Source organism: Ammodytes marinus (genome assembly GCF_949987685.1).
Source record: "Ammodytes marinus genome assembly, chromosome: 3".
Classification (NCBI taxonomy): domain Eukaryota; kingdom Metazoa; phylum Chordata; class Actinopteri; order Uranoscopiformes; family Ammodytidae; genus Ammodytes; species Ammodytes marinus.
In genome coordinates, this window is record NC_137232.1 from 22,495,580 (window position 1) to 22,521,696 (window position 26,117).

The 26,117-nt window shown below is 40.1% G+C and overlaps 2 protein-coding genes across 2 annotated transcripts in view; one reads left to right on the forward strand and one right to left on the reverse strand.

The window, feature by feature from the left end:
- Positions 1 to 186: 186 nt before the first annotated feature.
- Positions 187 to 10,473, reverse strand: ap2s1 (adaptor related protein complex 2 subunit sigma 1). Its single transcript, XM_080053651.1, has 5 exons — positions 10,342 to 10,473; positions 9,476 to 9,625; positions 8,963 to 9,076; positions 2,201 to 2,260; positions 187 to 1,781 (listed from the first exon to the last, which is right to left on the reverse strand). The coding sequence occupies exons 1-5, from the start codon at positions 10,342 to 10,344 to the stop codon at positions 1,680 to 1,682; spliced, it is 429 nt and encodes a 142-aa protein (XP_079909777.1). The 5' UTR covers positions 10,345 to 10,473; the 3' UTR covers positions 187 to 1,679.
- A 3,628-nt stretch (positions 10,474 to 14,101) lies between these two features.
- arhgap35a (Rho GTPase activating protein 35a) overlaps positions 14,102 to 26,117 on the forward strand; it is a 63,258-nt gene continuing 51,242 nt past the window's right edge. Inside the window, exon 1 of the mRNA XM_080053605.1 lies at positions 14,102 to 14,742. The gene's annotated coding sequence lies outside the window, so the exon portion shown is untranslated. The remainder of the gene's footprint in view (positions 14,743 to 26,117) is intronic.

The following is a 26,117-nucleotide window of genomic DNA, read 5'->3' on the forward strand; positions in this document are numbered from 1 at the left end:
ACAGTTATGAGGTTTAGGTGTTCATCTTTTAGTCTTATTAAAATTTGATACATAATATATTAAGGAAGAAAATATTTATTACCTTAATAATTTAAGAGATTGTTCAAGAACATTTGGGAAATGTCAAGATCTAATTTTTGAAGGTTTCACAGAAGATGAATACATTAGAAACGGTTGATGCTTAGGTATCACTTCATCAGTTTATTTACATATAATGAGAAATATTAATGTGGGTACTTGAATTGCAGACAGTAATACATATACACACACATCTTCCATCAACAAACACAGGTGGACAAGAAGGGAAGCAGTTACATATTTCACTATTGCATAATCATACAAAAAAACATACAAAAGTTAAACAATAGTAACATTTGAAACCACCTTTGACACCTTTGTGACTGGATATGGTTAAAATTAGAGTCATTTCATCATCATGAAAGTCCAGCAAAGAACTTAATAAAAGGACTTATTTTTTCAATGTTCATGAAGGAGGACTTTAAAAGCCGATCTATTCAACACCAAACGGAATTTACACACAGCAACTACTTTTCTGGAATGGATGGGTTAATTTCATTAAATTCAATATTCAACATACACGAGATACACTGTATGTACACACCATACTATATAAGCACACTTCACAGTACTGCTTCATGTAAAATATACTTTTTGTCCAGGGTCTTTAGCTGTCTGAGTGCATTTGTGTTCTAAGTGTTCTTGAGAGTGACCAACAAGCCCCACGTTACTGTAACAAGTTGCAGCAAATGATCTGGATACTTTGAAAGGCCACAAAAACCCATTCCAACATCCAGCGCGCAGCCACCTGAGCAAAACTTAACCTACACTGTTTATCATCCAACGTCATGCTGGGTTTCTGACACAGCATAGGTTGCAATAACACACCGTCAAAATGGCACTCAGGCTAAGTACACTCCATTCAATTATGAACTTGCCGTAGCGGGTCAATTGCTCTGAAGGGCTTTCTAGCCGTAGTTTGCTCGTACTCTGATTTCGGATATAAAAAGAGCAGAAGGCTTGACGAGTCCAATACATCGCCGTCAAGGTCTTTCCTTACATTGGATTTATAGAAGTGGCTGCAAGGCTGCTCGATGCTCACAGGATCATTATAGGCGCTCTGTCTTTATACGTGGTGCTCGTTAGTTACGGTAGTGCCATTAAATGAATGTTAAGGTTAATGGAGGGAGGAGGAGGGAGCAGTGTCACTGGTGGATCTACATAACTCTTTTATACTGCGCACAGATAAACGCATAGACTAACTGGGTTACTACCTGAAAATAACTCATTTCTGCAGCCTCTGGCTTTGGAGGGAAAAAAGTCAACGGAATATGAAATCGATTGTGACTTGTCCGGTATGTGAAATGCCTTTAACCTGAACGACTTCCCAAGAAGCACAATAGATACATATAGGGCTGCTATGACAAAACAGGTTAATTGAATTCCCATATTACATATCCCTATGTAAACAATATTGTGTATTTCTATTTCTTAACACCCGCGCTCCTTATGTTCTGTAAAAGGAGGGAAGTCTGCTCAGTGGAGGCTGGGAAATGAAAAGAGGGGGATTCTGTCCAGAGTGAAGAAAACAGGGAGTAGGTTGGGATTAGGTGCCAGGGGGGTAGATAAGTGGGGCAGGTAGGCAGAGGGTTGTCTGTTTTCTACTCAAGCGACTGGAGCATGAGGAGCTGCTTGAGGACCTTGGTTTGACTGGTCTCCCTTATCTCTCCGGCAAGGAACATCTCATCCACCACGGTGTACACCTTAAAGGGTAGACACAAGGGATTGCATTAGAGGGCAGACATGGCCCCAACGTTGTGTCCAAAGGAATGAGCAGATTCAGGCAATTTAAGGACTAAAATGTAGTACAAATACCACAAACCACACGTAGCATTGTTGGACGTGAAATCAAAAGGAAAAAAAAATCTCCTCGCTCACATATGAAACGGTTAGGTTTCCGAGAAAAAATCTGCCCTATGTGGTGAAAAGCCATCATCTAGCCTGTCTCAGAAGGTTAAAATAACAAACCGGATAAATAAATATTGAAGACCATAACCTTGAAAAATAAAGGTAATAAGATTAATCTCCCTTTAGTGCTCCTCTGCTTTCTTTGTATGATCAAGGTGCATATAAATCAATATGAAAATATCACAGGGACAAATGTATCTTGTGATGAACATACCTTGTAGAAGTTGAACACCAGGTCCAACTCACACACGTTGTGAAAATACTCGTTCAGCACCTTCAGGGAAAAGGAAATCAGATAGAAAACAAAATATAAGAGATAAAGATGTATAATATTTTTTGTCTCGATGTGCGGCAGTATTGCAGAAATAAAACTCTGGTCGTAGTAACAGCAGAAATCCACTTAACGACCATGTAATAAGCTGATTTTCACCAAAAGATACGCCAAATTAAAATGAATGTGGTTGTCGTCTTATCTTGTTTCAATAAGTGATCCTTTTGGAGTGTACTGATATCGTGTCACCATCTTTGGCCGAATTACTGAATTACTGAGCCCCCTTGCTAAGAATTTGTTAACGTGAATGTTGAATGAGCACCATGAAGTGCTTCTGTGGGCTGCCTTTCAGCTTGATAAATCTTCAAATGACTATCGGATACAGTGAATAAAAAGTGAAAAACATTTACCGTTACCATTTAAAGTCAGTTATTTTTCCTTTAGCAATGTGGCCATGTACAACAACAAGCTTTGAAAGTGCAACTGTAGACTTTTCAGAATACACTTACATGCATTCCATCAAAGTCAAACATTACACTAAATGACCTTCACTCCTGATGGCTCTGGATGGAAAATGGTTGACTGTTTGTCTTAGCTTAACCCATTGATGACGGCTGCTGCGCGATGCCACATTGGCTCTCCTGCCTGATGCTGCGTCGCGCAGCATTATTACTTTATCTAATTTTCATGGCATTCCCAGCATAGAATGCACTGTCATTGGTTCAATTACACATGAGGTGGGTTTTGTTGATTTTTTTAAGACCACGTGACCACCCAAAAGTTGTGTGGTTTGCCGAAAATCACGTCAATCAAAAAAATTTAAAATTTAAAAATTAAACAAAATAATAAAAAAAATACGCCGGCTATGTCAGCGACAGAACAGTTAGTGGCGTTTGGTGCGCAGAATCAAGGTCTACTATAGACTACTGACGAAAATCACACAACACATTGCATCTATTTATTAACAATATTTAATAATTTTCTAATTCATCTAATTTTGACGATTTTTAGAAATATTCGTTGGTTTGTAAGCGCTAAGGGAGCATGTTTAAATAAAACCTGTGAACCTTAACTTTTAAATGTATTTTATTTCATGTTTCTATGTGCTACATAGGCTTAGATATTAAGGTTTTGGTAGACTTGACAATTCGTACAATTTTTTCAGAAAACCCTCAGGCATTAAGGACATGCATCCTAGATCGCCATAGTCATCAATGGATTAAAACAAACTGTAGACTGTACCTTAATCTTTGACAGTGTCACTTGCCTTGTGACGTTTTAGTTTCAGAATAAATATGAAAAACAAAAATGTGTTACTTAGCAATAAAGCAAAACTGTAGAAAAATGAAATAGGAAAACGATATAACAAGTTGCACTCGAGTTGTCTCACGCCTCCACATAATCACCAACTTTTAGAATAAGCACTGCAAGTTACGCTGATTAGGTCACTGATTAAATAGTACAATAGTTATCCAATTACAAAGTATAATTTCAAATGAGAACCTTTGACCCCAGCTATCCTATGCTAGCATTAAAGTCTTTGAAGGCAGCCTTATTTTTGTGATACTATATTCAACTACTTCCTGACAAAGAAATATTACAAAATGATAGATTCTATATATCTGGAATGAAATCTTTGAGACATTTCTTGTCTCACCAAAGTAATCTGGGAGGTTTATGCAGCAAGTGCATCAAAATGATCGGCTCTGTAGGGGGAAACTTGTTGTGCAAGTATCTCCTTTTCTATATTGGATATATGGCGTTCGTAAAAACTCTGATAGAGACACAAATGCCAGCCGGCATGGTGATATTATTTACGTCCCGTCAACATTACACAATTTACTATGGTGGCTGCAGGTATTGATACACTGCAGTTACATGAAGGACAAATGATGACTGACGCAACGATCAATACAGGATGTGTTACAGCAGGTCACACTATGGCTCCTGGATAGAGAACATCAAAACCCCACTAGCATAGTTTTTGGCAAGGACTAAATCATTTAGCATTGCGACTGGTAAAAAAAAAATGTCCTGGGTCGAAATGTGGGCCACAGCATTTGTTACATAAGCACATCATGTAACTTTCATTCACTTAGTTGCTTGACGTAAATGTTTAATTCAAGATAAATTATAGAAACACTTTTTCTGGCACTTCTTTCGAAAGCAGATTGACTGATTCACTTCACTGAGATTTACAACTCTAAGTATTTTACTGTATCAAGGAAACATTTAATCCATTACGGGGTATAGGGAATAGTGTTTCACAATTAAATACACCGGGACTATTCTTTCCTAATTGCCATCCACTGATGAACAGACTTTTGAAAAACAGTTTTATTAAATGCTGGATATGTAACTAATACAGAAAAAAAATAAAAATAAAAAAAGGCCAAGAGAATCCAATTAAATTATTGGTAAATCTGCTGTACGGCAACATTTTAAATGATGAGTAGCAAATAGCAAAAAAAAATCTGGAATGCAGTTATTCAGTTTGCTGTTTTTGCTGCCGCGGCACTTTATGGGCCAACACGAGGGCTAAGAGGAAGCAACTGTGCTAAAAGAAGAAATACAGTAGCTGGCATAGTAATTATTAGAACAGCAAAATCTGAACAAAATGCTTGCTCATTAACTCCCTCCCCAATCTGTCATTACTGTATCATCCGTCTTTATTGTTTTTGCAAGCAGCTGTTATTACCAATGTCTGTGTTTGTACAGTCATATGCAATCAGACTCAGTTTGTAATTAGTGTTTAGTGGTCAATTTGTTATTTTATTGCTGAGGGCTTATTTCCAGCAGCACTAAACTTGGCATTATCTAATGCTGATTCAAGTCAATAAATACACACCCTGGTCATAATTACGTAAAAGGCATTTGGAAACTGGACTGAAATAGACTGTTGTGCTAGGGGTTAAACTCTGTGACTCATTTGTTTTCCTTGTGACAATCTGATAATCCATTTTCTGCAGGAGATAACTTAAAGGGGTAGTCGTCACAGTGGTTTAGAAACCATTGCGAAATCGTACAACAACTTTTAAGGACGTGTTCACAACAGCTTTGTTTATTCCGGCCGTTGAAGCCCTTGATGCGGTTCATTAGGGTTGGTTTGAACGGAGTCCGGGACTCTAGTGCGCACTAAACAACCCGACTCTGCTCCACTTAAAAGAGGTGGTCTCGGGCCGTTTGAAAGTGAACTCTGGAGCGCATCATCTGGTGTGGAGCCCATCCACACTTATTACAGGAAGCGGAGTATTTATGCATCATTTCGCCGTCTTCTGCACAATGTCTTTCATTAAATGCACGTGTTATTAAGTTATTCAATTATAATAATCATAATAATAATATATTTAATTTATATAGCGCTTTTCTCGCACTCAAAGCGTTTACATAAACAAACAAAAGCAAAATGAAAAGTTGATGGGGCTTGGGTTGGTGGTTGATCTAGGGGTAGGCAGAGGAGAAGAGATGGGTTTTGAGGTGGGATTGGAAGATGGTGAGGGACTCAGAGTCACGGATATGTTGGGGAGCGCACGTTGTCAGAGCGTACGCCCATACGCCCGCTACAGTCTGCTCAGTGTTTCCCCTAGAATTTTTTTTAGGCCCGGTGGTAAGAGCTGATAAAGAGTATGCGTGCCGCGTGCGTACCAAATTTCTAGAAGAAATTGACCAAAACGAACCCCATTTGGGATGAGCCTCTTTTGACAGCCTGTTAAAAATGAGGGCATAGGGTTATGCTTTCACATTCAGTACGTTTGTACATGTGGTGTTTCTCACAGGATTTTTAGATCCTGCTGGGTGAGAATGGACATTCTAGGGGGGTCTGGGGGCATGCCCCTGCAGAAGAAACCTTATCCTTTTTAAAGTTAAATGCATCAATCTGGTGCACTTTGAGAGGCGAAATCTGATTAATTCTGTGCTCTGTAAACAACATATGCCCTGCCTATAACTATTTTCTGTAATAATTTGGAGACACAAGCCACGTAAACTATTGAAGAAAAACACATGGATTTCAATAAAAAAACAATAAACACTAAGATCTAATGTAGACAGGTCCTGTTTAGACTCATTTCTGGAATAATCTGAATCACCTCACCTTGAAGCTAGCCTATTGAAAAATGTTCTTTATTTTTTTTTAATGCAAATAGCCTTGTTGAAAATAAATGAATTAACATAGGCTACACATCATGATTAGCCTATCAACATGTGTGCTACATAAGGCAAATTCCCTATTCCGACCATTATATTTCATCTAGCCTATATTTCTCAATTTAAAACATACAAATAAAGTAGCATTGAAAATACAAAAACATAAAGCTTGTAGGCCTACAATAGCCTGCTGTTTTCAAGATAACTTGACAGTTAAAACAATAAATAAATTAATATGTCCCTTGTAAATAAATGAATGCTTTTCTGAGAAGAATGTCAAAGGCAGTAGCAGTGTGGCACTTTTGTAAACTTACTGAAACGAGTGCATGCCGTTTTTTTCAGCGCTGTCTCAGCTGTTGATACAGATTGGTTGTGTTGCCACGGCGACGTAGCGATTTTAACTTTCTAAACTTTGCGCAGCACTTTTTCCTGTTCAACGTCCCTGTTACTGAGTCCTTAGTATCTCCATAGAGCAGGCGCTGGTTTTATTTTCGCCACTAGTTCAACGTTTGCTTGCTAGTCATGCTCCTGCTCATTGGCTTCCGTGTTTTAACAAGTGCGCACCCGCACCGAATACACACGTGCATCGCGCCGCGCGCAGACACACATACACACACGCAGACACACAGATCAGCTGATGGGATGATCAAACCAGGCCCCCAGGATTGTGCCTTTTCCGAGCAGCCAGCATGGACAGGTGGCCACGCCTGGTATAACACGCATTAGACTGTCTGGGACGGGTCCGTAAATCAAAATGGCGATCACATGAGCTCAGCCCCATTCATTCCCAATACAATTTCGTCAAACAAGAATGTATCTCCGCTAAATTTTTATGGATATCAATCAAAGGCTCATGCTTTTCTTTAGACTATGTACTAATAGGATGAAAGTTTTCGCTTTTCAAAACGCCACCGAAAGCGTTTTATAGCCGTTTTATTTTCAGTTTTAGCCGTTAGGCGTGTAGCCGCTAAAAGGAGCCGTAGTGAAACAACCGTTGCTTCGGCCGGCCCGGCCTCCGATGGCGGAAGGAATCTTCGTGTATCACTATATTACTTTACAACGACGGGGTGTAATTTAAAGATTACATACAGAGAATCATCGGGGATTAGTAATTTATACTTCCATGGTCGATAAACAATGCAACTGTGCCCGTCCCGCTTAGCTTAATGCACGGACATATTATAACGTTACACTGCTCGAGAATGAAACGTACCCTGCGCGTCATGCTTTAGGGGTGTGCCAGGCTCACATGAAAGCAGTATGGCAGCTTCCTTGTTGCTTCTCTGCGCCAATGAGCAGCTTCATAGGAATGAATGGGCGCCATGTTTCAATACGGTGTCCATTTCTTTATATGTCCATGGATCAAACGAGAGGTTGTAAAGACAGGCGCACACGAGGGGTAGACCGACAGTGCCGCGCAGACGCTCGCATATTATTATTACGGAATCAATGAAAAATTGATAATAATTTTTTTTTTTTTATTATTATTTTTTTTTAAAGTTAGGCTGCTGTTGGCCTGGCGGGGGGTCCCGTTGGCCTGGCGGCCCCGCCAGGCCTGTCCAATGGTAGGGGAAACACTGCTGCTGATATTGTAATGTGGGCTTACAGAGGAAAGTAGCACTACATTTAATAGATTATGGCTGCTACAATATGTGCTCCACATTAAGCATGAAAATAACCCGACTGATGCTCTGTTATGTAGGCAATGGTAGAAAATTTGCATTTTTACTGGCCAAACTGTCTGACTGCATTTCCGCGCACTTTGCTTTTGTTTACAACAAAGTCTATTTGAGTTTTGCCTTTGTGAACGCGAACTGAACGATATAAAAAACTAAACAATGTCTCCGCTCTCAACTGGTGCGCACCGAAGAAGCGGACTATTGGGCGTGAACACGACCTTACTTTAATAACGTAGGGCAACTCATCCTTAAACTTGAGTACAGAAAAATTACTTTTTAATTTCCTCCACTCCTGACTGCAGCCCATACTTTCCACAAGAATGCAGGTTTGATATTAAGGAGCTACAAGACAGTAGACGGCTGACAGGATATTTTTTGAAGGAAATCATTAACAGACATTCCTGAAACCAATCAGACCATGAGCAGAACATCATCATAGTCTACTAAGTCTAGTTAGTTTTAGATTTATTGTGTTTTCCAAAGCCATTTGTGTCTATGGCGCAGATCACCAGGATTAAATCTAACAGAGATTTGATTTAACAGAGCTATAAGGGGGCGAGTGAGATACAACACTTAGAATATCCCGACCTTTCCTCAGGCCTGGGTCTCACAAAGCAGTGTCATACTGTGTGGATCCACAATCAATCTTATTGTTTGTTCTTGTTAACTATAGAAAGTGAGAAATGCCAGGCAATATAGCAGAAAGTGAGGATACTGTCCACAAATAAATAATAAAAAAAAATAGATGGTATATATGTGTGTTCACTCCAAACTGACTAGCTTCCGCATGACGTATAATTATTGTAATCCTCCTGTAAAGCCTATATATCATGTGGTGTGTGTGTGTGTGTGTGTGGGGGGGGGGGGGGGCGGGGGTTACCTCTACGAAGTTGTGGATTCCCTCGAGGTATGCCAAGTTGTTATCAGTCACGTCCACACAAATGCAGAAGTACAGACCAGCATAACGCCGGTAAATGATCTTGAAGTTCCTGAACTGTGGGAACAAAACACAGATAAAGCCTGTTTGCTACTTTGTCTCTCCTGTTATGACAACAACAGCAGCTTTACCTAGACTCATGCTTCCCAGCCTCACAGGTAAAAGATTCCCAGTATCCTAGATGTCAGGAATGTATAGGTAATGAAAAAGGTTTAAAGGATCTTTTTTTCAAATTGACTGGGCAGAATGATTTGTTTAAGTTTGTAGCAGAGAAAGCTTATTTTGGACACAACAGCGATTTTCAACAACAGTGTGGTATCAGTCATTGCACTGCAGTCCTTGTCCTTGACAGGTTTCAGAAAAAAAAGTTTGTGTTGAACTAACAGAGTAACATAACAGGTCATGTTGCAGAACATTACAAGCCTACATGCACGCATATACCGACTAATCCCATACCTCAACAAAGTTGGTGTGTTTGGCATCCCTGACTGTCACCACAGCGTGCACTTCCTCAATCAACTTCTGTTTCTCGTCATCGTCGAATTGCATGTACCATTTGGCCAGCCGCGTCTTCCCTGCTCGGTTCTGGATGAGGATGAAGCGGATCTATGGGATAAAATGAGTAGATAAAATAGAGACAAAAATTAGATGGTAAAATAATGTCCTGGAATAGGAATGATTTGAGACACAGACAAGTCGTAGAAGTCCCTGCAGCATAACTGTTTAAGGCTTTTTTTTTTTAAAGACAATTTCTATAATGAAAGAACAAGTTTAACAAAAAGCAAACCTGTAAAGAAAAATGACATTAATTACTTTGAGTTAAGGGGACAATTTTGCAAACATGACTTCTTTGGTCCAAGGAATAAGTAAGAAGATGACAATATATGTCACTATTTCAGGTAATTCAAAATACACAACTAAAAAGCCAAACATAATAATAATAGCTTACTCAAATGTCACAACGTCTCCATATTGGATCTCGCTAATAATAACGATATTAATACTTAGCTGTAGCAGCTATATAGATAAACAGTAGTAGCTTTAGCGTTAGCTACTGTGCAAGCCATTAGCCGAACCACACCCATGTATTTTGACATTAACATGACTCAGAACGATTGCCAATGCCATACAATCTATTTGAGTTGAATGTTGCTTTGTAAAATATCATGACTTCAAACCTGTGGCCTTGTCCTCCCGTGGTAAGTCAGCTTACTAACTAGCTGACGTTTTCTTCTCACTGAATGAAGCGGTTATCTAGCGATCAAGCTAGCAGTGAATTATGATAATACAAATACAACAGCGTTCATCTGTGACATAATTACCATCGTCGTCTTGTAGATATGGACTTTATAGGCACCAGAATAGCACGTTCCTGAACAATTATGCTGCGATTTTACATATACATCGGTAATTTCTTCGACCGCTCGTCCGCTATCTCTCCTCGCTAACAGGAAGTGCAAACTACTCTAAGTAGCGTTGCATGGTGGGGAATGTAGTTTTTGTTTCAACGTCTTGAATACATTGAACGTGAGATGGTACTACAAAACCCAGCGTCCCTTCCGCATAGTCTCTTGTCGATTCGTACTTTGGGATCACATGAGCTCTCATAGGTGAATGCATGATCTGAGTTACTGTTATTTTATGTAGCAGAAACGTTTTGATGTATAGCCTCATAAAAACGAATTTAAACCAAATGAATGTAAAACATTTTAATGTGACACTTAAAATCACTCAATCACATTATTGTATAAAGATTAAGAAGGTTATAATAAAGAATATAGCCCATTTGATTAAATGTATTTACAAAGTATAGGCCAACAAGATTGTCCAACTTCAGTATCATCAACACTTAAATTAAACTAAGTGGAATATTTTAGCACAGGAAATGTAAAAATAATATGCCACCGTCTTTAAAAAAGGCATTTTGTCCAGTTATTTGTGTGTGTCCACAACATTTGTGACACATCTCAGAATATGCTTTCAAATACAATACAGCATGAAAAAGCAGCAATATATATTTCCACCCTCTTGAGGTTACCTCATTTGTGGTTGTTTTCTGCAGAGTCAGGGCTCAGAGTTTGTTTACTGGTCTGCCTGGGCAGCCAATTCACCGCAGAACATTGCCCAGACAGCTTTGGACAGCTTGCCTCTGAGCATTCTGGACGTTTAAGGGAGTCAGAGGGGGATGGGAGGGGGGGACTGCTGCGATTGTCAGGGATTGCACAACTGTGAGTGAAGGAATGCGCTTGCCCTTGGGACCCAGAAACATTTCAGCTGCAGATGCAGAGAAGAGTTGAGGTGGAATTGGAAAAAATAAATAAAATTAAAGGTTAAAGCAACCACCGAGTAAACAGTACAGAGTTTTTCTATGACAGATTGTTTTTGATACTGATGTGTCCGTGTTAACAAAAGCACAACAACCGTGGTCATTTTTGATCAGGAGTGAAATAGCACAAGTAATCTCATGCGTCATGATTTAATAGTTAAATGAACAAAAGTTTTATAATAGGGCTTGGCCTACTATGAAAAAAGGGTTGTAGGACAAAAGGATGTACAACATAGGCAGATTATTGAACAGAAACTTTGACCCTTACTAATCTTGTTTTGTGTGATCGGGGTCATGCAAATATTGCTGAGGACACAGTGACTAATGTGATTGGACAGAAGCTTGTGGACTTATTCAAATGGCGGGCAGTGCACATTGAACCCTGCCTGACTGTGTATTTGATTGTGGGTCACATTTCATATTGTCAAAGCAAGTTCTACAACTCACGTCGTATGAATAATAGAACTTCTATACTACTTATGATGGTTTGTGTTCAAATTCTGCTGTTCAGCAATGTAACTGCTTTAACCTAAAATACAAGCCTTGACATTATCCATATTAGGGTGTTTCAATTGTAAATATTGTCAAATTTATCAGCAAAATGTATTTTTATTAGTATTTGTATTCATAACACACAGCGTTTAAATATACCAGATTGGAATTGCATGTTTGAGGAAGTTCAATAAAGGACTATCAGCGAGAGGGAGGAAAACTCGTGGAGAAAGTCCCAGTGTGAGACGCTTAACATCTGTTTGAGTTGTGCAGTTGTCTTGTACAACACTGAAGACATTTCTTGTATTCTGAAGTAGTTGCATTTTTCTTAAAGAAGCAAATTGCCTGAAGCTTACATTTTATATAATTTAGTGGCTGGAATCATCAGAGGGCTGATAACTTCACAGCAACTATTTGACCAAGTGGATGACTCAATGCACATCAAAAACAATTAAGAACAACCTTTGAGGTTATGGAAAGGTAGCCTATTAAATATTTGTTTCCCTCTGTGCTCGATAAGGTTAGGAGTCAATTTGCAAACCCTGGAACAAATCTGTTGCCAAGGAACATCAAAATCTTTTTGAGTTAAAAAAATGCTAGATTATGTACAAGGAGAGTTGTGAAAGGAAGTGCACAGCTTGAGGCACAGGCCAAGAGGGCAAATGGACCAAAAATAAAGTAAATTAATAACCATCAAGTTGACACAAGATTTCTTTTTTACTCTCTTAAAGGCCTACTTCACCGGTTTGAATATGAAGGTGTATTGAATTCTGAGATCCTATGTAGTATAAATGTGCGAAAAAAATTAAAATCGGTTCATCCTAGCCTGAGAAAAGGCAGAAAGAGTGTTTTTTTAACCCTATATTTCTCTTTCTCGTGACATCACAGAAAGAGAAATATAGGGTTAAAAAAAAACTTACTTTGTAAATATTACTGTGATGTCTTTTACTGTGACATCACAGTAATATTTACAAAGTAAAACATTTTTTAACCCTATATTTCTCTTTCTGTGATGTCACGAGAAAGAGAAATATAGGGTTAAAAAAAACACTCTTTCTGCCTTTTTCTCAGGCTAGGATGAACCGATTTTAATTTTTTTTGCACATTTATACTACATAGGATCTCAGAATTCAATACACCTTCATATTCAAACCGGTGAAGTAGGCCTTTAAGCTCGGAAACATTGTTACAACAGAACTGACTGGAATACTCTAAGAATATTTTAATATTAGTGATAGTAGTGGCAAATAGAAGGAATTACGCAATACATTAAACAACTGAACCTAAATCAGTTTGGATTTTATGTTTTGTAACGTATTCTGTGCACTATGAATTTGTATTAAAGTCGTAATAAATCTGTAGGATTCCTGGCCTCAAACAACTACCACACCTACTTGTACTCAGATATGATCTAATACAAAAATGGACAAAATTGAAAATGGCCGCTGGTCTGCCTTCCCAACCTTTGCATTTACACCGTGTACCTAACTTTCTTGGTGTTGTATGTTTTAACATACATGAATAAATACATTCTTTAGTGCTTTATTATTCCAAAAGTCCCTACTTTCCAATAATCTTGATGTACATTTTTAGGCCTAAATCTTCAAGTTACATACTCCAGGGCACACATGTTTGATGGGGCCCCAGCCAATTGGGTTAGTGGTCAGGTTTTTTTTAAATGTAATAAATCAAACATAGAAGTTGGAACACATATACGGAATAGTTCTAAATCTTAATGTTGAAAAGGATAAATGAAAAAAAAAACATTGAAAGTAATAATAACAATACTACTTCACTAAACACCTAAAAGTGGCCTATCTAAAGCAACAGAGCTTTTTTTTTTGCTTTTTCATAATGATACTATTTTTGATGCTGGCTTGGGGAAAAAATTCTAAAAATAATGGATTTTATGTTATATTTCGACCATATGCTTTAAATACATGTGTTAATAAAGTTAGTGTAGCCTATACACAGCTGTCAGCACAAAACAAAACTGTAAACTAAACTAAACTATTACCATTTTTTTTTTTTTTTGATTACAGGTTTTAAGAAAAATACACTTATGGTATTTTATTTGGTCTATCTCTTCTATTTATCTATCTATAGGCCTACATCAGTCACAGTAAACATAGTAGGCTACAGAGATGAACTCAGTGCTGTTCATTAACAGTGCGCGTGTGTTGTAATTGTGGCCATGAACCGCTGGGCGAGACTCTCTCTCTCACTCTCAGTTGTGTGAACAGGAGGGGAGATGCTGGATTCGGCAGAAGGTCCGCCATTATTGGGAAGCTGAGAGAAAAAAAATTGACAAATACTCAGCGCCACACATTTAGCCTGTAAGAGGCTTAACGCTAGAAACGGAAACACAAACGGTTTCGGACGTTTGCTCTTTGTACCTACACCAAGAAGAAGAAGCGAAGCTTTGTCTAATGAAGGCACTGCTCGTGGTCGCGTTTTCTTGCGGACTCTTTTTATTTTTGACACAACAAAGGAAATAATAATTGGTCCAAACAACGTGGTGGTTGAACCAAGGAGGAAAACATACCGAACAGGGTTTTCCAACGCACCCACCCCCTCTTCCTTTCTCCTCGTTTATCCAGCCGCGGTGAAAAGACTAGTTTGAACAGATTTTTTTTTCTTTTCCTGACTAGAATTTAGTTGTTTTTCCTCCCCTTTTTCTCTCCCTCTCCTCAGACACAGTGAGAGACAGAGCGAGAGATACATGCATCTCGAATCTGAAAACTTCCGACTGAACAAAATGAGCACCTCATGTGGGAAGTAATGGACAATATTCCCTGTGAGTGCTTGTAGAAAGTGTTATTATCTTGTGTTTTTTGAAAGTCTTTCACCGGCTGTGAGTTGCAGAGGGATAAAGAAAGGAGTGGACGAGAGGAGGAATGCCATGGTACGTACTATCAACCAGATACTATTCTTAACATTAAAAAAACAATAAAACATATAATGTGAAGAGCTGAACTACGTCGAAAGATATTTGAAGGCGTTTAGCCTACCTCCCTTTGCTTGTTACCATACGTTGCAGCTTGGGCTAGAATTTAAAGTGCTACGAATAACAAGATAATGGGAGTCAACCCTAGTTCCCCCCTAAGGGCTGGTGTGATTTCAAGCCCTTTATTTAAAAAATAATAAACAATTATTATTCTAATGACTATGCATGGGCGTGTGAAAGGGGGGGGGGTCATGAAAATGGATCTTGTCCAAACATTAAAGTAGTTTGAACAACACCTGGAATGCCTTGTTCCCGTGAGGTGAATATAAAGACTATTTTAATGGGTATAAGGATTTTTTGAATATAAGGACTGTCAAAGCAACTGTTTGGTGCGGTGTCTGCACGTTTTGCTCTTTTTATTATGCACACCTTGCCTCCTGGTTAAAAAGAAACAATTACGTGAATAGTAAATAGGTATTTTTTTCTGAAGTTTAATGTTGTCCAATGGCCTGGACTTCTTATTTGGGCATGTTTAGCATGTGCCCTCATCACTTTTAGGTCATAGTATAATGCATAAGCTTTTTATGAGATAAAGAGACTTTTGTCCTGAGTAATTATTTCCCTCTCTTGTTAAATGCCCAACTAACTTTGCAAACATCAAAGCTTCGTGTACAGCAGGGCTTCCCGGTGACACAGTTAGCTAATGTGAGTGTGTGAGGTAACTCCACTGACTCTCACTGTATGTCTAGCTATGTTTCCACCAATTAAAAACCTCAGGTGGCCATCTCGCCTCCCTGGTTTAACCTCTCCCCCGTAATGATTTAAGATAAGATATAGACTGATTATTAGGGAAAACTAATTATTATAATTAATGGTCTATTTTTGTGCAAGAACTAGTCACCGGTGTCAAGGCCTGTTCTCTTTGCCACTGCAAAGTGGTCATTGCCATGCCAGCCACTCCCTTTTTGTCATGTTAAAGTTGACCTTTCTAACTGCCTCTGAAAAATGTCTGGTAAAATATGTCACAGAGATATAATTGGGTGAAATGTCTGTGTAGGTCTGCAATGATGTTTGAACAGGGCTATGGCCTGTGCTGCTGTGTCACTTGCAGATAAAGTGGGACATTTTTTAAATCTTTTTTTCAAAACAGGAACTTAGTCATTTTATAATGGATCTATGGTGTTATGTTGTGGATTCCCCATCCTTTTCTGGAAAAAAAGGTGACTCATCACCCATGCATTTGCAAACAGTGCCTTTTTTCCTAACTTGTTTTTGATCAGTTTCTATCACTTTGATCTAAATCAAGTTTATGAGGGAGGCCGTCCTATGCAGGAAGTGAACACGCATACACGCACTTTCCTTGGTTGGCCGGTGTCTTTGCTCTCAGGTAAATGCATTAGCAGCTGTCAGCACTTCTGTTCTCGACTTGATTGGGCCCTTTGCAGTGCAGTCACACCTCTCCAGGAAGCCTATTCATCCCCTAATAGCCGTGCCATTTGCCCAGGCAGCAGGCTAGCTACCAGAATACCCACTCGCCCCTGTCTGTCCGCCTCTAGGCAGCGGATCGCGTTGTGAGTCCCTGGGCTAGAACATGTTCCTGGGATTATAGGAAGGCAGGCTTTGTTCTACAGGATGTAGGCCAGAGACGCGGATGATGAGGGCACTGGAAGAGAGGATTCTGTCCCATATTATGTGGACAGATAAACACAGGGTTTGGCATGTTGTGTAGCTGAGACAGCTAAGGGATATCTTCCCCTTACATCACGTCTAATTCTAATAGTCCTCACTTGACTTCTCAACACTGGACCGGCAATCAAATAGGAAAGGTAATTGAAGGTACTTGAGACCTTTAGTGTGAAAAACGCTCAAATCATTGAGACTAACTGTGAGCAAGCTATTATAATTATGGGGAAACGTTGTGTTTCAGGCATGTAATACCACAATTTGAAATCTTGCCCCATACCATATTATTTCCATGTCAAGTCCCAAGGTTTTTTTCCACAAACCACTGTGCCGCCGACTATAACGGTGGCCTCTCACCTGCTCATTTGCAGATTTCACAGCTAGCATAGTTTCAGTGCAGGGTGGCTCCGTATGATGAGAACATTTACCCCCCGCTCATCCAAAACATCTCTTTTCTCTCTTGTATTACAGGAAAGGTTTGCATGTGAGTCAGTGTAAGCCTGTGTTTGATGGAGAAATGAGCTAATTATAGCAGACAGCTTTGGAGTTTGGTGGACCAGATTACAGTCACTCTCCCCTCAATGGCTGCCTTGTTCTAGTTGCCGATTATTAGGCAGAGAGAAGTGCATTCTGGGATGATTGTATCTGAATTTCCATTAGAAGTGTGCCTGCCTCAGTTGAACTGAGGTTCCCTTCTCTCCCCACTGTTTCAGTTCCCTCGCTCATTACAGATTTGCAGATGGGGACAGCTTGATATAAAGGCCTCTGTAGTGTGCCCCTATTCGGTTTTAGAGCCAGTTTGACTCAAAGCCTGAATGGCCGAATTATGTATGAGGGAACTGACCCCAAATCAGCAATGGCAGTTGTTCCAGCTTTCTTTTTGAGAGAAGAAAAAGACATACCACCAATATTCGGTTGCAGCAGACCTTTTGTAGCAAATGGTTCAACCGTTCACCCAAGAAAAAAGGAAAATAATTTCTATTCAATCGATATAGAGATTGCATATGCTCTATATCCCAAGCCCATATTATAATTAGGTATTGCTTTTCCAATACAAATTAGGGGTGTGCGATTTTGAAAAAAGTGAATCTCTCAATATTTTTGGGGAGTTTGCCGATAACAATAATTGACAATATTTTGCATCCTCCAAAAATGTGTAAAAAACAACCTCAAAATTGTGAATTTAAGCCGTTATAGCTAGCTATTGTTGGTATATTAGATGTTAGTAGGTGTGTCACTAATCTCTAGTCTAGTTTCATTTTTTATGCCATGATAACTTATTTAATTTTTTTAAACTCTTATTTCTAAAGATGGTCTACATTGAATGACGAGTGATATATAATCTCCATTATTCATTATTTGCAATGTACCAGAACAAGGCCTGATTGTCACATTTAAATAATTTAAATAATGTCCATTCCTCCTGTTCCAACAGCTGACTCAAATCATCAACTGGTTATAAACTCCTGAAGCTGCTTGATAACAAGCTGAGGATTTAGAATGGTCTGTTGGAGTCAGAAGTGGTTTATAGGCTGATGTACAGGTTCTCCAGGAGAGGGTTGAGAAACACTGCTCTAGTATATAATCAGCCCCAAGACTGGCGCAGAGCTTTGTTGCAGCATGAAGGAAACCGCTGTTTTCACAGCAGGGTGCTTAATACACAACGGCACAACACCGGCCGAGTCCGTAGACACGCACGGACAAGCAGCGTGGATACTACGTTCGGGCCAGTATGTTACATGTGCATAGCCTGAAAACGGGTTTATTCACTGGGATGCAAAATACATTCACAGCGGTGATTTCAGAGATGCAGGAGGGGGTTGAAGTGAGGTTGAGGTTTCAGCAGTATAAGTATAGTACAAACGTATTTTTCGATGTAATTTTACACATCGTTCAAACACCAATTAAGATATTATCGTTGAAAGCTAGTGGAAAGAAAGGACATTAGATATGATTCAAGGTTTGAATGGTGGCTGTAGGGCTCTGCTGAGATAGTTTTAAATAGCTTTCATATTTTTTTTTGAGGGAGAAAAAAGACATTGAAGCCGTTTGGAAGCATGGTGACCATGGAGATGTAGGACCAGGATGTAAGCTTCAGCGGAATGGTGACCTCTGGACGTGAGCTGCCCTGCTCTGCTATTCCAGATACAATTACACAACACAGAGGGTAATGGGGCTATGGTAATTTGAAAAGGCTGTTGATAGGGGACATTAAGGGAGAAGTGGGAGAAACAGGGAGAGAGTGACACAACAAAGTTGGTAGTCAGTTTGAGGAGGAGGGGAAAAAGCTACAAGAATGGGAGAAAAGGAAAGCGCGAGCAAACTGCTGGCAGTTTCTGCTTCAGGCTGTGTTCCTGGTATGTGCCCTTTCAGCTTTGTGCTCAGGGATCAACCAATCAATGACAGCCATAAGTAACCCTGCTGCTTGGCTATTGGCCACAGCTGAATTCCATGACTCAGCATGTCCGTAGATAAGATGTTATGATTGAGTCACTGCCAATGAAATGAGGCCACTGCCCGGAGTTCAAAAGGTTGGACTTCAGCTGTAATCGCACAAAAACAGTTTGCACCACCTACATACAGTGTCAACACGGTTCTAGGGGACCAGACTTAAAAAAGAGTCATGTCATCCACACATACTTTACATTACCATGTTAAGGATAATACAGTCTTTTGGTTGTTTTTTGAGTGAGTCAGTGTTTGCACTGACTCTACTTGGGATTTTGAAAGGCTTAAGACCCTGACAACCTCTCACCCTCCAAAAACAAAGAAAGACTGCCGTGAAATCCACCCAAACAAGTATTAAGGGATAATGTTTGAGCGTGTTTGTAGTCTGTGTGCACATAACACACGTTCACACATTTCCCACATTAACCCACCACTTACCTTTTTCTCATTTTTTGTCTTAACCTGCCGTGATGACCTGCCCTCCTGTTACTCTCAAGTCTCGAGGCGTCATTGCCTAAATTGGGCTGGATTTATGAGGAGAAGTCCCTGTGTGTCATTGTTTGACTTTTCTCTCTGGAGATTCTCCCTTGTGGCGCCCCTGGGTTTCCTGTAGGAAGTCCACCTACGATGCCCGGTTGTGTTGCAGAGGAAAATGGGAGGCCAGGAGAAAGGGATAGGGTGGAGGAGAAGAGCTGAGGGTCAAAAGTAAAGGGGAACATAAAGAGGACTGCAACAGTGCACCATTTTTGATTCTACTAATAATCAAAATAATAGCCAAATCAGAAATCATGTATCCTAGGTAATCAGAATTACCTAGCCAGTTCTGTTTAAGCAGATGATTGTTTGTCATATTGCTATCTTCAGTTAGCATGAATGTTTCTACTTTCTACACATGCTTGTCATTCAGAATAAGGACTGCTATACCAAGGTTGGCCCACCCTTTCTAGTTCAGTGTATGCTGATCAGTGTTGGGAATAACGCCGTTTAAAAGAACGGCGTTAGGTAACGCCGTTCTTTTTTCAGTAACGGGGTAATCTAACTAATTACTTTTTCCGCCGTTACACCGCCGTTATCGTTACTGAACGTTAAATGCGGTGCGTTACATTGATTGAATAAACTGTGTAATCCGAACGCACCCCTGGCTCCATACACAAACTGCTAGTGAGGAGACCGGTGTGTTTTAAATTGTGTTGTGGATTACATCATAACTGTCATTTAGCGCCGTCACGTCAGTCAGCCGGAGCGCTGTTTGGTGAAGTTTATTTTTCTTTCTCTCTCTGTTGTGTGAGCGAGCGTGCACGTTGCCGCAGTAACCACCTATCAATCCACGGTTGAAACGTGCTCTCTCCCTGAGTTTGTTTGCATCGCCCAGCCCTTGTGAGTAAGTGCATGGAGTTTCCCGATCTCTAATATAATTTATGCACGTTATTAAACGGCCGCGATTCGCCGGTTGCAACAGCTGTTTAGCTTGTCATCACGAGCCGAATATTGCTATTGTTCTTTTCCTGGGATCTGTATGCTGCTGTGCATGTTAAAGAAGAAATAAACAGCGGATAAATCCTTACTCCTCCTCTCATCGTCTCATGCTTCATAGTCTGACGTTTTTGGCCTTAAGTGGTGTTTTAGCCGACACCCCTGAATTGAATCCAGTGATAGCAGATCAGCACCGTACATTCAGCAGTTTCCTCTACTACTTTTGTTGAGAACAAAATGCTTGAAGTGCAGGATAAACCTCTTGCTGTCTGTTGATGTGCAATACATATTGAAGGGTATGTAGCCTACAAGTAGGCCTACCTGTCTGTTCTACTCATTTCAACTGACTTGTGAAAACTGCCCAGAAAAATCCAAATTTGTTGACATAGGCTATAGCAACTTTTTTTTTTTTTTACAGTAGGCTAACGCAAATAGTTACTTTCCCTGGTAACTAGTTACATCTATTATAAAGTAATTCAGTTACTAACTCAGTTACTTTTTGGAACAAGTAGTGAGTAACTATAACTAATTACTTTTTTAAAGTAACGTTCCCAACACTGATGCTGATACAACATATTGGTTCAGTTGGAAGCTGTCAAGCTAAAGTGTTGCTAAGCTCTCAATGCACGTCTGACTTTTTCCCATCCTTTTCAAAAATACAGAAAGCTGGAGTGCAGGATTTAGGATATTTCATAGAGTGGAACATTTCGCTCCGGTTACCTAGAGTACAACATGTCAACAGGACACCGTGTGCAGTCGTTTTATTCAGGGCAGGACAACTCACACAACACAACTAGCATCCTCCACTCACACTGTTCTGCTGACATTGTAATTGAAAGCAATAGAGTGTGTGACCAATTACAGCTATTTGCTTTTTCATTCTAGCCATAAGGAGTATGTGTCAAATGAAATGTGGCACAGGAATTATTTTATTACATTTTTACAAATAGCAAACTGTGCAGATGCGGGAAGATAGAATGTGGTGTTACTACTTCAAATACAGTCTCTGGACCTCCACTAAGTTGTCACTTATCGTCACAATATAACCACTCTAAGATATCTGTTTGTTCATGCTGGAACACCAGTGTTTCCCCCAGGAAATGTCTTAGTCAAGGTGGTCACTGTCAAGCCGCACAGGAGGCGAAAATTTTGGGGGTATTTTGCTCAAAGATGCCAATGCGCCCTAAAGAAATGGTTCTGTTTATTTGAATGACACTGACCTTACAGTTGTGCAATTTTGTTTGCTATGTGCACATTTTGTGCAAACATGCAGACGGTACAAAATACAATTAAAGAAAAGTTCTACTGTTTTGGTGCAATACCATGCAGACACACTAAATACAAATAATGGACCATACACTTAACATGTGTATCAAAGTGCTTTTTAAAGTTCCTTTTTGGATGGGGGGCTGTTGTGAGATTATTGTGGACAATAGGCATACTGTGATGCGATTAATTCATATATGGTTATTATTAGCCTACTTGCTTGATTTCTTTTTAAATACAGAGGTTATTGGTTGTTTTGGAACATGTATTTCCAAATTTAAAACATAAAAATAAAGCAGCATTTAAAATTCAGAAAAATAAATCTTGTATGGCTACACAAGCATGCTGTTTGAAAAATAATTCAATTATTGAAATAATACAAAGTGTTTTCCCCTTAAAATGACTAAAGGCATTTCAAAGACAGTTACAGTGTGCACTTCTGTAAACTTACTGAAAGGTGCCTGGGCCATCACTCTCATGCATGTATCAGACTTTTCTCTGCGCTGTATGAGCCGATAAGTTGTGTTGCCACGGTGATGTGGAGTTTTAAACTAGTCTAGCTTTGCAGAGCACTTCTTTCTGTTCAGCTAAATATCCCCATAGAACCGCACTGCGTTTATTATCGCCACAGGTTAAATGTCGGTTTGCTGCTGCTCGTTTCCCGCGTACATGCCGTAGTCGCGCGCAGCGCGGGACGGTCGCGCGCGCAGAGCCCCCGACACAGAGCAGCTGATAGTCTGAGCAGAGAGAAACGCTTGGAGACATATGTGCACATTTATTTACCGCAAATCACGGCCTTTCGCGCATTTCTGACCATGAAAAATCACACATCGCGCTTGCTAGTACATTAATTGTGCAGCACTAAAAATAAAAAAATAAAGATTTAATTTTTTTTTTTTTTTTGGTCGGTCAGTAGTCAAGGCGGGGGGCCGGTTTTGCTAAGGCGGCCGCCTTAACTATAAAGCGCTGGGGGAAACACTGAACACAATGTTTAGTTGGTGTGTTTTTGCCTGCTGGTGGTCTATTTATCATGATGCCTCTGACGTTCTACTTCTGCCCAGCGTTCTGACAACTTTATTGGAAGTGTCTTCTCACACCTGCAGCACAGAGATGAATGAAGAGAGAGGTGGAGAGTGGGATGCAGGGAGGTGTTCTACTTTCCAACGTATTCTAATTAAAGTTGGCAGGTTTAATCACAGACTGATAAGCATCAGAGAAGAACCAAGGGGTAGGAAGTAGAAATAAAAGGGGAGGGAAGGAGAACGGGTATTTTAAAAGTTCACTTACTTACGTTACTTTTCTAAAACTCATCTACAGGCCTATCAATCGTTCTTCCTTGCCCTATACTTTTTTATTTTTTATAAATGTTTCTGGTCTTTTTATATTATCACAAAAAAATGGAAGTTTCTGTTTACTTCGGTCTCCATGGCACCCCCCAGGACTCAACCTTTCTGCCCTTGGAGCAGCACATTGCAATACTATTGTGACTTGGGGTTAAGGACACAGGAAGGACACCACCTTGTCATGAGATGTTTGTTTCAAATGCCACTTCAGGGGGATCTTGTAATCACTTTGGTGGCCTTTGGCATCTCTCCCAGTGAACATTTGCTGACACTCTCTCCAAGACATACAAGGACCCACAAAACCCTATTGTGACAATGTTCTGATTTGATATTCTTAACTTCGAGCTTGCCCCAGGCATTTTAACATTTGCAAATCATAGTGTGGCCTTTATTGTTTAGTATTCACAGTTGATGGAACTCAACTTTGAAAGTTTGGAACTTGGCATTGGAAATGGCTAACTTGTTTTCGGTCGCATCTTTGCACACACACACTGTGGCCGACCGTGTCTGACCCCTCCTCACCCTCATAACATAACTGTCAGACCGGTTCTGGATGTTAGGCAGCTGTGTGACAGTGGACATCATATCCTCTTTAAGGTGAGAAGATAAGATGCCTCTTCATAGCCATTTGTTATCACAGGCACTGGGCCTCTGACACCTCCACATCCCTTATCTGGCAGAGTCCCAGTTTCTCTGGCCCAAGTTAGGTCTCATGCAAGCCCAGGGCTGATGAGTAAGCACTGCTCAACCCTGCGGATGGCTGGGCATGCCCGTAATTGATCGCAGCGCCACCGCCTGTCATCCAGCCACCACTTAGCTAATAATGTCCATACTATTGTCTCACAGCTGGGAGAATGTCCATAAAACAGAGAGCGGGCAAATAACGTCGTCGTCGGAAGAGAAGATATCTTTTACCCATGAAGGAGGCACAGCCAAAGCAGCCTGAGCCAAGTGGAACTATGTTACGCTATCACAGGAGGATCGTACTGTCATTCTTATTACTGCTTGCACTCGCTGTCTCTACCCCCTCCGTCCTCTTTCTGTAGTTGTCTGTCTTAATTGTGGTGCTGGTTGGTCCATCTGCATGAAAGTAAGATGGACCACTATTTCCGCCAGCATGCCAGTCCCTGTGTTGTCCTCTTTCTGACCTGTAACCCTGATTGTTACTGTTGTTGGGCAAACAGCACATTTGTTTGTGCTTATAAAATACCCTGGGTGATGAATCACCTTGAATGCTTGAATCTAGAGGCAATTACAAAAGGCAGCTGTGAATGCGGGTATACAGTATATCATCTGTGCCATTTTAGTGGATTGTAAATGGATTTAGCTCTCAGTTTGGTTTTCATGGGGGCGACATGGGTCATTTATTTTCTCAATGCCATAATTTCCCAGGATGCAGTAGGGGCCCCAAGGTCCATAGCTCTTATGTCAGAGTTCATTTCCTGTTGCAGTGCTCCAGCAGCTCCTGAGGATCCACCATTTTGTCAACTCAACACCCGCTGCAAGTGTGACTTTTTAACTCTGAACATGTACTACATAGTTCAGTTATTTAGGATCAGTGTTGTCCAGAATGAAGAAAGCAGTAGTACATTTCGGAAATATTTCAAATCTCTTCACTTATTCTTACAGTGAATTAACTCTGAGCGCAGTCGAGGTCACACTTAGGCCTAGTAGAAGAGTTGCGAAATTGTGAAATGAAGACAGTCTCAATAGTTTTTTGCTGATGTCTCCATTTCTAATAGTAATACCTCTAATACATCATCGCTGGTTGTAAATCGTCTGCACGAGTCCTGACTCCTTTTGTTGCCACACTAACTCCCACGTATGTCCTAGGTCGTGAAAGACGAAAGAAAGAGGAACATGGGTGAAGAATGTAAACATTTCTAGGAGTTGTTTTTGGTTTGAGTCTTGCTCAGAGAGAGAGGACGGCCTCACCGCACCACGGCTCGTATTAGTCACAGTCATCGGAGAGAAGAGAATGCAGACCTTTTTGCCCAATGAGGGAAAAGGTCGTTGGGAATGCAGTTTGTCAGGTCAGGACGAGCCGGGCCATTTGGAGCTTAAATCCATGTGACTGCCAGAAAGAAAATGAGCTGAGGAGAAGGTGAACCTCAACCGGATTCATTTTGGGATGAAACATGAATAACCAGACCGTGGAAGACCATTTCTGTGGGCTGTTTATGTATTCGCTTATTGTCATAATTTTCTTATTGGATGTTAATTTTTATTTCAGTTACAGTGTCAGTTCAGTTGGGATCACTTTTGGTGGGCATAATGAGGAAAAATGCTAACAATCTTTGCAACAGAGGCACTGACCTTTTGTCCCTATAGACAAGTTCCAAAAATGCTGGATCCTACATTTCCTTCAGTGCAACTCAGTAGTGTCCAAGTCCACTTAAGTCATTTTCTCAGACTTGACAAAGCTGTTTTTACGAGCTGGTCTGTGTAGTTCTCCCAATGATATCCACTGCAACTTTTTAAAGAGATATCTGTGTTGTGTGGTGGACAATTAATAAATTAAATGTAAAAAAAATACATGTAGACGACACATGCATTTTTATAGTATTATGTTGTTTAATCATGGCAATAATTTATCTTAACAAAGGGGAAAGCTGTCTCTCATATAGCCTACTAGTCCAAAGCTACTGTCTTTTTCATACCTGTTGTTTTGTTTTCAGTCATGCAGTTACTCCTAAAGGGCAAAACGGTTCATCACTAATGACTCTCAATGACTGACGGCGTGTAGTGATTGTGGTAGATGCTGATTAAGATATTAACTGCCAAGTTTTAACTAGAAGATGTTGATTCACAAGTATTTTTGGACAATCATAAAAAAACGTCCAAAACACATGAGGCCTACAGGACGTTTTTGCCTCCAATCCGGACATTTAATTTAGGATACATTATGCTATGGGAATTTATAAGGAAGTGAATGTGCTTTTAAACCAACAAAACGTGATTCCCTGCCCTGGATTGGTCCTCACTCATCACAGTAGCGGATTGATTGAACAAAAAGAGAGTTTATTCAAAATGCAGCATTACCCATTTTGGAACTTGTGAGCTATTTGCATTTCCAGTTTTGTAGTCTACAGTCAAGCGTTCACATGTCTTGTTCAGTAA

Bases quoted from the DNA above. Each gene is read 5' to 3' on its own strand.
- ap2s1 (XM_080053651.1), bottom strand. The intron at 2,261-8,962 runs GTAACCCCCGCC...TTTTCCCTGAAG, and splicing joins GAATCCACAACTTCGTAGAG to GTGCTGAACGAGTATTTTCA. The intron at 1,782-2,200 runs GTATGTTCATCA...CTACCCTTTAAG, and splicing joins TGGTGTTCAACTTCTACAAG to GTGTACACCGTGGTGGATGA.